This window comes from Rhinopithecus bieti, unplaced genomic scaffold, assembly GCF_001698545.2.
Source record: "Rhinopithecus bieti isolate Rb0 unplaced genomic scaffold, ASM169854v2 scaffold_18921, whole genome shotgun sequence".
NCBI classification, from domain to species: Eukaryota; Metazoa; Chordata; class Mammalia; order Primates; family Cercopithecidae; genus Rhinopithecus; species Rhinopithecus bieti.
Window position 1 is genome coordinate 136,985 of NW_016810178.1, and position 18,058 is coordinate 155,042.

The 18,058-nt window shown below is 34.0% G+C and overlaps 1 protein-coding gene across 1 annotated transcript in view; it reads left to right on the forward strand.

Moving 5' to 3' along the window:
• The window catches only part of CSMD3 (CUB and Sushi multiple domains 3), a gene marked incomplete at its 5' end in the record, with an annotated part of 336,142 nt that overhangs the window by 131,149 nt on the left and 186,935 nt on the right, over positions 1-18,058 (forward strand). The window contains 3 exon segments of the mRNA XM_017891519.1: positions 1,898-2,011; positions 2,513-2,608; positions 4,216-4,419. Of these exon segments, the coding sequence (XP_017747008.1) occupies positions 1,898-2,011; positions 2,513-2,608; positions 4,216-4,419 (414 nt within the window).

Sequence of the window (18,058 nt, forward strand, 5' to 3'; positions counted from 1 at the left end):
AAAAAAAAAAAAAAATGAAATTTTTTTTTCTTTTTCCTCAGAAAAAGCTCTTGGATATCTGTGTATTTTAGTTGTTTTAAATGTTTGTAAATATAGTGGTTTGCAAGGAAATTGGGCATGTTTTCTGATGGAAAGAAAGAGTTAAAGGATGCTGAATTATACTTTTTTTCTTAATGATATCCCAAAAAGCTGAAAGAATGAATTATACTCCAAGAGCCTTTTGGGCAGTGTGCTTGATGTAACAAAGTTGTCATGATTAGACTAACATATCTTTTTTTTTTTTTTTTTTTGGCTACTTGGTAAGGCAGCGGCAATCTGCTTTATAATAGAACCTTCTTAAGACATGTTTGAGAACAGATCATCTAAACACTAATCTAAACAAATGCAAAAACAGAAAACCTTTCCTATATATATTTGGAGTATTTTGGAAGTAGCTTGAGATTTGGTGGAACAAATTTGGGATCTTTTAAAAGGGTCTGAATTCAAAATTTTTGTATGACTTGTAAACCATTAAAATAATTCACAGCTTGTGTCTGGTTTGGTGGAAACATACATTTGTATTCATGACTTCTAGGAAATATTTTAAGGAGGATTATTGACAAATTTTAGCACAGCAATGTTCAGAAATGTTCAAAGAAACATCGCTGTATCTGTTAATGTTTTCATTTTCTTTTGCTCCACAAAGAACTGGACTGAGATCACCAGCTTATTTTTACAGGCCAAAAAACTACGTATAGCTTTGTTTACAATATTATGTGTATAACTGAATTCATAGGCAAAAGTAACCATGTTTCAAGTGAATTAGCCTATTAGTATAAGGACCACCAGAGAATGTCCATAGCCTTCATTTGAGGTGTACAATTTGAATCAGCATTTGAAACATATACTTGTATATACTCATGAAATGAACAATTTAAATTCATGTGATTTCAAATTTATAAAAGTGACCTTGCTTTTACATTATTAAATTTTCATTAAAAATTATACTCTTTTAAACCCCACAATTTTACCAATGCAATATTTTAAGGATAATTTTTCTTACTGATTTTATTTAAAAAAAAAAAAAAACCGCAAAGCAAACTGATTTCTGTTCTTTCTGTTCTTGAAACAAGTTCTTTCTCTATAGTTTTAGTTTCGGTAAATTCTGCATGTAAGTTTAGTATATAATTAAAGGATAAGTGAAAATAGAGTAAAAAGACACATCTATAAAGCTCTATTGGTATGTACTTCAGAACTGTACTTACCATGGAAGAGCAATTATTTTGCAAAATTTTATGATATCTCAATTGCTGAGGAATCATAAATAATATTTCTTTATTTTGGCAGAAGATTAACAATAAATGTTTAGGAATCATTTAAAACTTAGAATGTAAATTAAACACTATACCTGAAAAGAATCTTGCTAATCTTTTTCTAATGAAATTATTACTCATAATGGAATAGCATTTTTAAGGACAATTTTAAAACTCCCCTGAATTAAAAGTTTGTCTATCTCATCTAAAGGAGGAGGAAAAAAATTAGAAAAAGAGAAGAGAGTCACAAAGTGAAAAGAATCAGACCACCATTGGGAAAAGCCAAAAGTAGTTACTATAAAGTATTAATCATCAATCTTATTATTTCTGATCCAAATTAAATGCTATACTCATTTATATTTTTAAGAATTGTTGTCTTAAAATTTTATTGCTTTAGGTCATGGTCACTTCTTTTATGACCTGAAGTACTGTGTCAGTAATATGAACCAATTGGCACCTATCCTCTTTTAATGGTAGAAAAAAAAAATGACTATTATATTGTAATACTTTGTTCTCTCTCTCCTCCTCTTTCTATTTTTTTGTTTTTTGTTTTCGTTTTTGGATGGTTGGTGATTTGTTTGCTTCTCCGGGTTCCTGTTGATCAGTGGTGTTTGGCCAGTTTGTATTTTTCCAGACATCACTCCACGATGTTGTTGAGGTGTATGATGGGCCAACTCAGCAATCTTCTCTGTTATCTTCCCTCTCAGGATCCCATTCAGGTATCCTTTAATAGAACTGCCATGCATCAGTTACTGATTAAAGACTGACTTTGATTAGTATTGTAGTGAAAGTTGAGATTTATGTCATCCATATTAGAAATAAAGTGAAAATAGTATCACTTTTTTTTTTTTTGTAAAGAATAGAAACAAAATTAACTCAGAAGGTTGAGAAAAATACAACCAGCTATTCTCTGGGATTGTAACCAAGTAAATAATATATTTAATCACTTAGTCTCTGGTGTTTAATGTAATATAAAATATTTAAGAATTCTTTGAAGAATGAGGCAATATGTATAAAAATGTAATGAAAGCTTTCTGAGAAAAAGCTTGCAATACAAGTTGAACCCAAAGAAACTATATTGGTAGTGGCAGGATATTTTAAAGTAATTTGATAGAACATAGATTGACATTTTCAAATGACAGTGTAAGATTATAATATAATTTGTTAGGTTTACTGAATGAAAATTATTTATGATATCTAGTGTTTGTTTTGTTGAGTAGGAGAATCACTTCCACTGAGTTCAGGTAATCAGATCACAATTCGATTTACTTCAGTTGGACCAATAACAGCTAAGGGATTTCACTTTGTTTACCAAGGTAAGTGACCCTGTAGTCTAGAAACACACTAAGGAATGATATCATTTTCTATGATGTATTCAGAGATTTTGAATGATGAACTCCTCTAGATAAAAGTGTTTTTAAGCAGTTTTATTTTGTCCCCTCCCCCATCACTACATCACTGTCAACTTGACCAAAGTAAACAAAATCTATTGCTTCCATCATCATTCTCAGTTTAAATGCCTGATTTTCCTTCCTTCTCACATATTGTTTTCAAAACATCTACTTTTTTTCCCGACAATTCTTTACTATCTACATTTTCTATTTTCTAATAGTCTAGCACTCTAGACTATTTAGTCTAATTTAGTTTAGCACTCTAAAGTAAAGGTATAAAAATTTTGATGCTGATGTACTTAAACATGCCAAGGAAATCAGTGTTCCATTCTAAAATTATAGTTTCTCATTCTCTCAGGAGAATTAAAACTTTCTTCACAGTTTTTAGGACTTTTGTGCAATTAGAAGTTTGTTTACACAGTTTTTTCTTGCCCTGTGGTAGACAACCTTCTATATTATCATTAAACCAAGTTAAGAGTCATTATTTGAAATATTTTCTTTGAAATACATATATTCATATAGTAGTTATTCTGAAATGTATCTTGCATTTTATTCCTAAGAAATGTATAAGCATTTGTGATTTGTTATTCCTATTAAACCCTCTTACCCCATTTATCAGTTGACTATAATACTATACTCTTTTATGTTAAGTAGTACTTCCCCTGGAAACAATGTGTGGTATTATGACTGTAAAAGGCACTATAATGAATGGAATTATACTTACTCAAGTCGAATAAGAAGAATTAATCTATTTAGAATTCATCATATCATTTCTCTGGGCTATTGTCAATCTCTTTAATCACATTTGTTATGTGTTTTAAAAAGAAAAAACATCCTGTTATCATTCTATTTTACAAAACCAAAAAAAAAAAAAAAAAACACAATTAAAGGACATACCTATAAAATCTAAAAGCAATTTTAAATCTGATATTGTGTGATTATTAAAGTAAAAAGTTTTATTGTTGTTAATCTGTCTGACATATATTCTACCTAGTCCAAATGTAGTTATCTTTCTCAATAGCAAATGTGTTTGAAATTGTTTGTGAACATTCTATGAAACTAATAAAGTACTGTTTGCTTTTGTAAAATCTGTTTTTAATTAAGAACCAAATACTGAAAACAAAAGTAAAATTATTTGATATAACCTGACACATATTTTTTGAACTTGGTATTCTAAGCTTAAAAAGAAAAAAAAATGCTTTCAGTTTTATCCCACAAATTACAAAAATATCTAACAAAGAGTACTTTGTAATATTAATGAGTCTGTTAAAACAAAAATAGAAAAAAATATGGTTGATGTTTAAAGGATCAGAAGTAAAACTTTTCTGATAAAAAACCTTGATGACGATAACAATATTTATTTTAAATTATGTTATTCTGTCTGAAATTTAACACTTTGAGAATATATTAAAATTGTTAATTCAAGTTCTGATAAAAAGTTATGATTTCTCGAAAATGTGTTTAAACAGTTACATACAGAAATCTGTATTTGTCTACCATGTAAAATTGAAATAAATAATATTTCTACACAGCTGTTCCTAGAACAAGTTCTACACAATGCAGTTCTGTGCCTGAACCAAGATTTGGAAGAAGAATTGGCAATGAATTTGCAGTCGGTTCCTTGGTTCTTTTTGAATGTAATCCAGGGTATATTCTCCATGGATCCATAGCAATTAGGTGTGAAACAGTGCCCAATTCTTTGGCCCAGTGGAATGATTCCTTACCTACTTGTATTGGTGAGTATATAAATTTGTATGATCTGTGATATACATATTTTATATAAAAATTGATTATCTTACAACTTTCAATTTGTTAAAATTTCAAATGTAATTATGCACTAAATTTTAAATAATTTAATAGGTATGCTTTATATAAATATGAAAATCAGTGGAGATTTGTTGCAATTGTCTTGATGATAAAATCAGTGAAAACTTTTGCTGAATTAGCTAAATAGTTTCCTCATTTACTGATTTATATGGATTTATATGGATGTAAGTACATACATATATTTCCAGGAACACAGAATCTGATGCTACTAATGTGGGATTATGAAGCACTATTATCCTTTTTTTTATTTTTAATTTTTGTGAGTACACAGTAGGTGTATATATTAATGGAGTACATGAGATGTTTTGTTACAGGCAGTCAATATGAAATAAGCACTTTATGAAGAATGGGATATCCATCTCCTCAAGCATTTATTCATTGCATTGCAACAATCCAATGACACTCTTTATTTTAAAATGTACAGTTTTTTTTTTATTGACTATAGTCACACTGTTGTGCTATCAAATGGTAGGTCTTAAAGCTGACTTTTCTGGAAATATTTTGCTTGGTCATCAAAAGAATTAGAAAATATGAATTTTTTTTTCTGACTCTGTTAGATATAGATATGTATAAAATATAAAATAATAAATTTTTTCAGTCTTTCGCAAATATGGGTGGTAACATTTTGAATGAGTAAAATGCATAAGGTTAGCCAAAAATCTTATTGTTTCAAAGTTGTTTTTGCAATAGTATATCTACCTTATGTTGGTAAATAGAATGTACACTATCTAAAATTATGGATATCTTAATAGTTTAGAATTTTATAGTATTTCAGGGTAATTATAATGATGCTTGGCTTTTGTAGCGTTCCATAGACATAGAAAATATAGAGAGTAGGGAAATTACTCTCTTCCCTGCCCCAATAACATATCTGAAAATTATTATTTTTAAAAAATACATAATATTAAATTCAAAAAAGAGTGGTAAGACTTAATTTCAGGTTATAAAATAATTCTAATGACTTGAGTTGTTTCTCATTAAAGTTACATTGGCATGTGATGTTAAAAATAAGATTTTATTTTATTTTATTTTATTTTTTTGAGAGAGAGTCTTGCTCTGTTGCCAGTCTGGAGGGCCATGACATGATCTCAGCTCCCTTTCAATTTCTGCCTCCCAGATTCAAGCCTCCTGCCTCAGCATTTCGAGTAGCTGGGATTACAGGATTGCACTCCCATGCCCAGCTAATTTTTGTATGTTTACAAAATACAAAAGGGACCAGGTCTCACCATGTTGTCTAGGCTGGTATTGAACTCCTGGCCTCAAGTAATCCACCCGCCTCAGCCTGCCAGAATGCTGGAATTACAGGTGTGATCTACCATGACCAGCTGAAAATAATATTTTTTAAAATAAAAGATAAGCAGAAATTTTGTTTTATTTTTGTTTTAATTTTAATAATCTTAATAGTCCACTCTTCATAGGGAAGAATGAGTGTGTATATTGACACATAATAGACAATCATAAATATATAAAATTACTTTTCAATAACACATTTTGCCATATGAAAATGAATTATATTTGCCATTCTTAATTTTAGCTTTTTAAAATACATTTGTTCACATGTCAGTTCATAGGTCATTAGAATAAAAAATAACCTTAAATTGTGAAATAACATAGAAGGTACATTCATTTCTACTGAGAAGAAATCAAAGATAAATCTGTTGATATGCATTCACAGGATATGTTGTGTTTTTTGTTTGTTTGTTTGTTTGTTTTTTGACGGAGTCTCGCCCTGTCGCTCAGGCTGGAGTGCAATGGCATGATCTTGGCTCACTGCAACCTCCGCCTCCCAGGTTCAAGCGGTTCTCCTGCCTCAGCCTCCCGAGTATCTGGGATTACAGGCACCCGCCACTATGCCCTGCTAATTTTTTGTTTCTTTTAGTAGGGATGCTGTTTCACCATATTAGTCAGGCTGGTCTTGAACTCCGGACCTCGTGATCCATCTGCCTCGGCCTCCCAAAGTGCTGGGATTTAGGCACGAGCCACTGGACCAGACCAGGATATGTAATTTTTATAGAATATATTTGCTTTAAGTAAAATATATTTTTTTACCATTTAAATCAGGACATTGTCAACAATTGTGCTAGGATAATGGTATAAACTGAGCTGTCACAAATAACTAGGAAAGATGGATAGTCATTTGATTTCTCTAGGAATTTGATATTGCCACTCCCACCTCTCCAAAAAAATATACCTAGCATATTTCACAGTGCATTTTTTTCTTACAACAAATATTTTAATTTTTTCCGTGACAATAAATGGAACCTGAACTATTCTTGTATTATTCTATTATTTGTCGAATGACCACTTAAAAAAATAATTTAAAACACTAGAAGACTGTAAATGACTCTTCAATTTTCTTATCTTTTAGCTAAATAACCACAATTTCTGATTTCTGATATTTATAATTTTCTTAATGCCACTATTTGCCAATCCTATCGTCTGAATATTTATTCTCTCCCTCTCCCCACCACCCCCAACAACACACAAATTCTTATGTTGAAACCTAATCCCCCATGTAGGGGTATTAAGAGGTGGAGCCTTTGGAAGGTGACTAGGTCTTGGGGGCTCCACCCTCAGGAATGAGATTAGTGCCTTTATAAAATAAGTCTGAGGAAGCATATTCAGCCTTCTGCCATGCGAGAACACAGAAGGCATTGTCTATGAAGCACTGAGCAAGCCCTCACCGAACACTACATCTGCTGGCACCTTGATCTTAGACTTCCCAATCTTTAGCACTCTAAGAAATACATTTCTGTTGTTGACAACTTACCTAATCTGTGGTATTTTGTTTTAGCAGCCTGGATTGTCTAAAAAAGGCCTATTCCATGCTAAGTAATTTAAATACATATTTGATGTAATCCTCTGACAAATCTATGGAACTGTTACTTTTGGAATGTACAGATGAATAAACTGAGTCTGAAAGAGGTAAAATAGTTCTCTTTAAAGTGGCAGAGCCATAGTAAGGGTTAGAGTGGAGGCAGGATTTAAGACTAACTTTTCCTACCTTTATACCTAAATTAATTGATAGATTACTGCTTCTGTTTATGTTCTGACTTATAAACTATTTCCCAATTACATTTCTGCCCCATTTATTTTACAGAATTGCGGACTCTATAAAGTACATTTTTGGCAGTCCACAAGTATAGGAGATAAATCAGCTGGACTTGATGTTCCACCTATCTTGTGCCTACCAGAGAGCTGGGGTTAATAGGGCAGAGAGATCTTCCCCTTAGGTACTTGTACTCTAATAAAGACAAAACAAATAATGTCCTCTTTTCTGAACCACAATACATACAACACAATACATTGACTTCATACTCATGAAATATTATAAATAACATTTATAACATTCTGAACTAAAGGAATCATGAGCTAAAAGAAATGTTTCTATATGTCAATGCCAAAATTAGTCATGCTATATGCATAAATTGGAAATTATATTGCTTGAAATCAGTTTAATAATTGAAGACAGACACATAATAATAACTCTCTTCAAAACTCACAGTAGATTTTAAATCTTTTCTATAAATACTAAGAATCATTGTTTCTGCCTCACTTTCCCCAGTAATTATTTACATAATTTCTCTTCACTTTTAATATATTTACGTAGGTATTGATAGAAAATATCAATGCTGTAAAAATAGAAGAACTTAGATAAATAGTTCTCTTTACTTAGTTTCATGTAATCTACTGTAAAAACAGAGTAATATAATGACATGGAAATTCATAAACTAGTTCATTAATCTTTAAATATCATCAAAACCCCTTTTATTCCTTTAGAGTGTTCAAAGAACCTACATATGCCAAGAATTGAAATGTAAATGTGTGAATTAATCCTTAAAGGCTCTGTTTGTATATTTATCGTGTTAATGTGCTAATTAATGTGAGAGGTTGTAAAAAATTATGTAAAATTGAGTGAAATCATCAGAACTGGGAATTGTACTAAATTATCAGCACAAGAGTTGTGGGTGAATGTCTTGGCTTTGTCCGCATGACTGAATTGAGGTGAGTTACAATAAGATCCTGGAAAATTTACATAATCTCTGATCTTCAAATCCCATATCAATAAAACAAGAAAATAAGAGAACTTCTTCATAGGTTCATTATGACTAAATGATTAAAAGCCTTGGCTTAGTTCTTAGAACCTAATAAGTACTAACAAACTAAGTTGTTTTGTCAAATAATCCACCACAAAATCAAGAGAGAAGATTCCAATTCTAAAAGTATTCAATGCAGAATATAGGACTTAATATGCAGTACTGATCAAGTATTTGATACTATTGATTTTAATTTGTTGATATTTTAGTTTTAAAGCTATTTAAAGTTATTATATGGAAAATGTCCCTTCCACAGAAGATGTTTACATTTTGGAAAAGGCTGAAAGCATTAAGTACTGTCATCCTTTCCAACTTTAATTTAGGGTTTCTTGCATGTTTGACTTTTATTTGCATTTAAAATTTATAAGCAAGTTTTTGAAAATGTGCTGATTGTATTGAAAATAGTAGTAAATCTTTATTAAAATATACCATTTAGGAGGACCGTGAAATTTCAACCAATTAATGCATTCCAGGCCAAATGGTCGAGGAGTATACGTAAAGAAATAAACATTTTGGTTTGTTTTCATTATTGGCAAATTTTTTTAACATAAAATAAAACAAAGTTAAAATAATTATTACTACAATTTTAATAAGCCTTAGAAATATATATTTAACCAATGTTTATGCTCTGCTTTTCTTCTTACCCTAAAAATTTAAACATCACATTATCCAAAGAAATATATTTTCTTATGCCCATGAAGACATGCAGATGAGACAGAGTTAGAAAGAGGCAAGATAAAGATGGGAGAAATGATCTGTTGCATTAAAAAGAGAGAGAAAATGAAAAATAAAAAAAAATAGCAAAATAGCAAGTGAAGAGAAGTGACTGAAGAAAGAGAACATTTGAAGAGAATATTTGTGAAACATAGAATAGAGAATATGAGACTATAAATTTTACTTTGTTTTATTTTATTCTTTTGAAATCGAGTCTTGCACTGTCACCCAGGCTAGAGTACAGTAGCACGATCTCCTGCAACCTCTGCCTCCTGAGTTCAAACAATCCTCCCACCTCAGCCTCCCAAGTAGCTAAGATTACAGGCATGCACCACCATGCCTGACTAATTTTTTTGTATTAGTGGAGACAGGGTTTCATCTTATTGGCTAGGCTGGTCTTGAACTCCTGACCTCAGGTGATCCATCTGCATTGGTCTCCCAAAGTGCTGGGATTACAGGTGTGAGTCACCGCACCTGGCCCAAGACTATAAATTTTAAACCATTAACCATTTGTGTCTGAAACCCAAGAAAGCCCCTATTCTACATGATTATCACAAAGTGTTTTTGTATTTCAAATGTATCAATTGATTAATTCTAGCATTTTAGCCATCAAATATAAAAACCTATATAAAAAGAGTAAGGTGATACTATCCAACTAAGGATTTATCTCAGCAAGTACAGTAGCTCATACCAGGAACTAAAGTCTATGAAAGACTTTAGGCTTTTATCTATTCTATTACTGATATTCCACCTCAGTAGTGAATGCTAGTTTACTGTTCTCAACCTAGATTCAGCCAGAACTCACTTCTTACTTTTAGGGCAAAAGATGAGCTACCCAGGAACCCACACTATCTCTCTGTCAGAGGTCCAGCAGTCTGTAGTTTCCTGGGCTTTTTGAGAACCCTGATACTGCATTCATCAGGAGTTATTAGATATAGAACAGACTACCTTTAATTTTGCATGGATTTTTGCTATGGTCTAAATATTCATTTTCCCCATTTTTTTGTGTAGAAATTCTAACCCCTAAGGTGATTGTATTGGGAGGTGGGGCCATTGGGAGATGACCAATGGGATTAGTGTCCTCATAAAAGCAACACCAGGGATGTTACTAGTTGGACATCCAAGAGAGATGTCCCTCTACCATGTGAGGACACAGCAAGAAAATGGCTGTCTATGAACCAGGAAAAGGGTCCTCATCAGATACTGAATCTGCCAGTGCTTTAGAAAACTTTGATTTCCCAGCCTTTGCAACTATAAGACATATATTTCTATTGTTTATAAGCCACCACCTAGTCTATAGTTTTTTGTTATACTAGCCTGAAAAGACTAAGGCAGAAAATTGGTACCGGGAGTGGGGTTCTACTGTAACAAAAACCTAAATATGTGGCAGCAGCTTTGGAACTGGGTAACAGGTGTAGGCTGGAAGAGTTTGAGATGCATGCTAGAAAAAGCCTACATTGTTGTGAAAGGACTGTAAGGGGAAATTCTGATGAGGGATCAGAATAAGAGGAGGAAAGCTCTAGAGAAAGGCACCATCTTTTTACTAAAATATCTAAGGGGTTATGAATAGAATATTAGCAGAAATGTGGATAGTAAAGCCAATTCTGATGAATCTTTAGATGGAAATGAGGAACAAGTAGTTGAACAATAGAGGAAAGAATATTATTGTTATATTGAAGCAAAGATTTTGCCACTTTATAACAAAAGTGGCTGATTATGTTCATGTTATGGAGTTTTCTGGAAGGTAAAACTTTAAACAATGAAATTGGATATTTGGCCAAGAAAATATCTAAGCAACATGTTAATGGTTCAGCTTGGCTTCTCTTGACTGCCAATGATTTAAACATGGAATTGTTAATTGATTGGAAATCAGGGCCAGGCACAGTGGCTCACACCAGTAATCCCAGCACTTTGGGAAGCTGAGGTGGGCAGATCACAAGGTCAGGAGTTCGAGGCCAGTCTGGGCAATGGGAAACCTGTCTCTACTAAAAATACAAAAATTAATCAGGTGTGGTGGTGGACACCTGTAGTCCTAGCTACTCTGGAGGCTGAAGCAGGACAATCACTTGAATCCAGGAGCCAGAGGTTGCAGTGAGCCAATACCATGCCACAGAACTCCAGCCTGGCTGACAGAGCAAGACTCTGTCTAAAAAAAAAAAAAAAAAAAAAAAAAAGGGAATCAAAACTTCTATATTTTAAAACTTTCAACCTACTCGTATTGGAAAAATTAGAAGACCTATTCAAAAGAGAACTTTAAGAGTTTAGCCAAGGCGAGTGGATCACCTGAAGTCAGGAGTGTGAGACCAGCCTGGCCAACGTGGTGAAACCTGGTCTCTACTAAAAAATACAAAAATTAACCGGGCGTGGTAGTGCATGCCTGTAATCCCAGCTACTTGGGAGGCTGAGGCAGGAGAACTGATTGAACCTGGGAGGCAGAGGTTGCAGTGAGCTGAGATCGTACCACTGAAATCTAGTCCAGGCAACACAGTGAGACTCTGTCTTAAAAAAAAAAAAAAAGTTTAGCCAAGTACTGTTTGATAAGAAGACTGGTATGAACTGACCATCTCAATAAAAGCTAGAAGCTATTCATCAATACAATGCAAAGATTAATCAGCCATCTAAACAGAAGTCAGGACCTATTGTCCAAAACGAAGAATGAATCTGAATGCATTTCAGAGATTGAGGCTGCCCATCCAGTCACAAGCCCAGAGTGCAAGGGCCTTGGAGTCAGATTTCAAAGGAAGGGCCTTAAGCCCCAGGCTCTGATTCATGCAGTCTGCTTGACTACACAGGAATAGTTCCCGTGGGTCTGGTTCACCATGCCCTGTACCCAGTAAAGTTATGGAGATGTGGTTGCCTGTATGTAGATTTCAAAGGGTGTCCTGGAAAGTCTCTCTGCCCAGACAGAGATCTGCCATAGGGGTCATGTGGATGGCCCCACAACTTTAGCATTACCTTATGGGAAAATGCCCAGTGGAGCTACAGAGGTGGGGCCACCCATATGATCGTGAAACAGTAGAGCCACTGATGTGATGGTAGTCAGGGAGAACCACAGGCATGCAACTCTAATCTGTGAGAGCTGTGGTATGTATTATGCCCAGCAAAGTCACAGAAGTAAGATTATAACCTCCAGTAGGTCCAGAATATGGAAACTTCCCTGCAATATGTCTGGGAGGAGACCTCCAACCTGTGAGTCTAGGAGGTGAGACCATAGGCCCAGTGGGACTGAAGAACAGCGCATTGAACCAAAAAAGATTTTTCTTGAATTTTAAAGTTTTGGTCCTGCTTAAGATCTGTTACCTCTTTCTTCTGCCCTGTTTTTCTTTTTAGGAATGGAAATATCTGTGCTGTGCCTGTCTCACCATTGTATTTTGAAAGCAGATAATTTGTTTGATTTTACAGACTCACAGCTGGAGGGCAGTTTGCCTCAGGATGAATCTTATCTTAAAGTGTCACCCATATGTGATTGACATGATATTTAGATGAGACTTTGAACATTAGACTTTTCGTTGATGCTGGAACAAATTACAACTTGTGGGGCTATTGGGATGGAATGAATGTATTTTGCCTGTGAGAAGGACATTAATTTTGGGGACCAGCAGCAGAATGCTGTAGTCTGAATGTTTGAATCCCCCAAATTCATATGTTAGAATCCTAACTCATAAGGTGGTAGTATTGGGGGCAGGGATTGGAAGGTATTTATGAGGGCAGAGCTCTCATGAATGGGATTAATGCTCTTATGAAAGAGACCCCAGAGAGATCTCTAGCCTGTTTTACTATGTGAGGACACAGCCAGAAGACGGTGATATATAATCCAGGAAAGGGGCCCTCAGCAGACACCAAATCTACCAGTGCTGATTTCCCAGCTTCCAGAACTGTGAGAAATAAATTTCTGTTGTTTATAAGCCACCCATTCTATGGTATTTTGTTATAGCAACCTGAATAGAATGAAGCAGTTTAAAAGTACATATCCAGAGATAGAAAATTGTGTCAGATGACTTGTATTTTCTGCCAAGATCGCATGAAAAAGACGTATTACCTTATACCATTTTAAAAATATTCTTCCTTGTGGAACAGGTGTCAATCCAGAAAGTTGACAATATGACAGATGGATATACGGGGTCTGTGTGAGAAAAGAAATAGAAAGGTGATGATTCTAAATGACATTCAGAAGACAGACCAGTTTAGGTTTTACCATTTGGTCCAACTACTAATCTTTACATAAATGAAAATACAGTTTGCATTTCTATTTTAACTACAAATATTTTAGCTTCAAAATGTTCTGAATAAAAGTGGTCATGTCTTAAAATATTTTTAAGATAGAAGAAGCACAGTGTCTTAAATATTCAAATATGAGAGTCAAGTACAGAGCTATCTTATGTTGATATCAAAATGTTCTCTTTAATTTATGCTCCTTTTCAACATCTGTTAACTGCACAAAACATCTGCCCCAAGGTCTTTGAATTTCTCATTTCCTCTGATTGGAACAGATATCTTTTTGTCTCACTACATCATTTCATTGACGTCTCCTATCTTTCTTGGCCATCCTATCTAAAATAATTTTCTGCCACCCATCAACCGTTTACTCTTTATATCATTACCTTTACCGCAGCCATCGAAATGTATTATGTATAATTTTTGGTTGTAAAAGATTTCTTAATCTGTCTTAATTGTCCCCCTTTCCATTGTCACTATATTGGTTTTGGGCTCAATCGAAAGAGGACTTGGCACACAACAGGTGTTCAGTAAACTTTTGTTCAGTTAATGGATTTTTAGTAAATTACTGTATCAATTTCCTGAATATCTGTAGAGGGTCTGACAACCCTCACCAACTTCCCAAGTCCAAGGTCCATATTTTTTCCATTTCAGTATCCACCACATGGTGATACTCTTACATACTTTCCTGGCTTAGACCTTTACAAATCTGAGGTTTCAAACTCTTCTGACATCTGCAGAAAGATATGTATGTTGGTAAAACACAAGCAATAGATTTACATATTATATGGGGAGCTTTATTCTGAGAGAGAGCAAATTCTCTATTTACACTTTACAGTTTAGATATAATCTTTGACAGCCTATTTACAGGATTTTATACATGATGATTGTTTTTCTCTATCTTCACAGTTCAATGAATGCTCAGTTAACAGCTTAAGCCAAGTGAGCATCCAATTGAAACCAAAACAATACTGCATTCTACATTCCTAATGATTTCCCTCTCAATTGTGTCCTTTCCATTTCACAGTTCTTATTTTTACTATCAACACTGTCTTTTTTTTTTTTTTCTGTCACAGTAAAGCACAAGAAAATGTTCAGTAATTTTGCACACACTGACATACTAAAACTAAACTGTTGATTGGAAAGCAGCCCCATTAGACATGATATGTGAGTTGTGCTTATAGTTAAAATACTAAATTAGAAGATTCACAAACTTTAACAACTGTTTTGTAAACAATATTTAATAATCTTGTACAAAGCATGTAGTTCCAAGCCTCTTTTAATTACAATACAATAAAATTTTACTTAAAATAATTAGAGCTGAGACCAATGTAAAAAATAAAACTTATGCTGAAGACTGAGTTTTTATCTTCCAAATTTGACCTTTTACACTTCACATTTCTTAAACTCTTCAGTCTCCTAAACCCCCAGGCTCTCCTCCATTTTAGACGCTGTGATTCAAATAACCCCCTGCAGCCACTAATAGCTTTGACAATATATGGCCTTAGGCATAAGTACTTCTGTTAGTGGGAGGTCTTTTTTGAAAAGCCCCAGAAGCCGCCACCTACTCGCCTTAGGCAAAGAGTCTTTAATTAGCTGCTTATCTGATCAGCTTATCTGGTTCTGTTTTTTTAAGTTCTTTAGAGACTCAGAAAGAACTACTTTCACTTGAAAGTCTCCATGGCAACACCTGTCTACTTCATCTTTTCTTAGAATGGGAAAAAATTCATGAAGAAATATATACAAAATCTCCATCTTACTCATTTATCCATTTATTCATCCACCCATTCATCCATGAAAAGTTATTAAATACAATAATAAATAGCAATTTTAACATTTGAATGAAGCACTATTAAGCATTATCTCATTTAATATTGACATCAACTTTGGAAGGTAGATACAATTATCTCTATTTTACAGGTATTAAAACCTCTTGGCTTAGATAAAAAAGCAGAATTTGATTTGAACCTAGGCTGCTTGATTTGAAGGCCTGTTTTCTTAATCCACATATTATATTGAATACTGATCAGAACAGGAATTTATCATATATCTTTTAAAAACAGGATGCAAATGTTAGATTAAGTAATATACATGAGAGTCAATGTAAAACATTCTGTATATGGTATTGCATATCTGCTAATTTTTCTATAGTATATTTTGTTGGTAAATAAATAAAGATGATTGACATAGAATTAGACAAATATGGCTTGTTTAGGAAAATACTGGGAGATAGGAATGATGCAGGAATGATAAAGAGGTAATTTGAAAGCACAAGATATATACAGATACACAATAAGTTTTTCAGTGATTTATTCATCAAGAATTTATTGAGTGCTTACTGCATGCCAACACTATTCTAAGCACTGGTGACATAGTTTTGAATAAGAATATAAGATCTTTGTCCTTACATTTTGCATTTACATTTTACATTTTAGTGGAGGAGGATAAACGTCATCAAGAAATACATTCTTTTCTTTTGGGGAGTGGTAAAGCTGTAGAAAAAAATAAAACAGGAGCTGGAGTTACCAGACATCCAGAGCATGCTGCCATTTTAAACCTGAATAAAATGAACAAAGGGAGGGATGAATAAAAGTCTTTCTTGTTGGTGAGCAAGTGTATGAACTGTTGAGGGGAGAGAGATCTTGACATGTTCAAGCCACAGTGTCTGGAACACAGTAAATGGTAGCAAAGAGTGATAGGTGATGAGTTTAGAGAGGCAGAGCAGAGGGCCAAGTCACATGGATCCTTGAAGACCATGGTGAGTTTGAAATTTTTCTAACTAGTATGGGAATATATTGAGCTGTGGAGTGATGTGATCTTAATCAGTTTCTAAGAAATCACTGTAGTTAGTATAGGGAGATGTGGAGTAGAACCAGTATGACTGATTAGAAGCCTATCAAGGTAATGGAGGGGAAAAGTAATGTGGTTTGGATGGGAAGATAATGGTCACAGTGATACGAATTAGTAAGCTTTGAGATATAATTTTAAGGTGGAGCTGTTACTGATAGATGGAGAATAGATGTAAATGTAAACTTGAATGCAAGAAAGATAAATCAAGATGAATGTTATAACGGTTTATGCCTAAGAACTGAGTGAATGGCGGTGACATTCCCTGAGATGAAAGAGAGTGTGGATGAGGAAGAATTTCAAAGTTATTATTTTGGACATACCCATTTTGAGATACTTATTAGACATGTGATTGCAAAACTCACAGAAATCACAGCTAGAGATAAACATCTGGTAGTCAGAGCATATAGAAGTCATGGAAGTATATGTTATCACTGAGGGGGGACGGTGATTAGAAGACAGAATATGGCCTGGGACAAAGTTACAAAGAGGAGAATGAGTTACAAAAAAAAAAAAAAAAAAAAATCTGCAGCCAATAATACAGAAGAAAACCAGGAGAGTATGGTGTTCTGATGGTCAAGCAAACGAAGGCTCAAAACAGATGGAGTGATCAACAGTGAGAACTAATTTTTCATAGATTAAGTAAAATACAAGTTAAGGATTGATCATATTACAACATTAATATTCTGGTGACTTTGACACGGTCATTTCACTAGAGCAGTGAGGACAAAAGCCTGACGCAATGCATGAAAGAGACGATGGAGGAAGAGGAGATAACTTGTCACTGCAGCAACATAGAAGAAAATTTATAATGCAAAGAAGGAGAAGAGTTAGAATCTTGACAAACAGACTTTCAGGCAAAAAGGTGACCTTGTTTGCTCAGACTTGAGTCTATTGCAAGAGACTAACAAAAAAATAATATGGAAGCATAGTATGATAAAATTGTACAGGAAAACATTTGGTGCTATGGGAAACTATAGGAACTTAGCACAGGAAAATTCCAAAGGGTTGAAGAAGTAACATTCACACTGAAAATCCATAGATGGGTAGGTGTTAGCTAGGTGAGAGGACAGATCAAGTGACAGCAATAAGGGAGCATATTAGCTTAGAAGGCTGGACTGGGATGGGGGATTAGGATGATGAGGAGTTGGGAAATTATAGTTACATATAAGCCTGGAGATGAAGTCAGAGACGAATACAATTAACTATGTTTATCTGTAGGCCCAGCACAGTGACTCGTGACTATAATCCTAGCACTTTGGGAGGCTGAGGCAGCATTGTTTGAGGCCAGCAATTCAAGACCAGCCTGAGCAACATAGACCCTGTCTCTACAAATTAGCTACATAAAAATTAGCTGAATATCTATGCACAAATTGCTGGGTGTGATGTTACACACCTGTAGTACTAGCTCTTCTGTAGGCTGAGTTGGGAGGATTGCTTGATCCTAGGAATTTGAGGCTGCAGTGAGCTGTAATCACACCACTGCACTCCAGCCTAGGCGACAAAGCCAGAGCTTGTCTCAAAAAGAAAAAAAAAAAGGAAAAAGAAAAAAAAAACTATCTGTGAGTTGTGAATTCAGACAATGGGGAAATTTTTTAAGGATTTTCACCAGAGAAGCAACATGTCGTATTTTAATTTAGAAAGATAATTTTGACAGTAATTTCAAAAATATAGT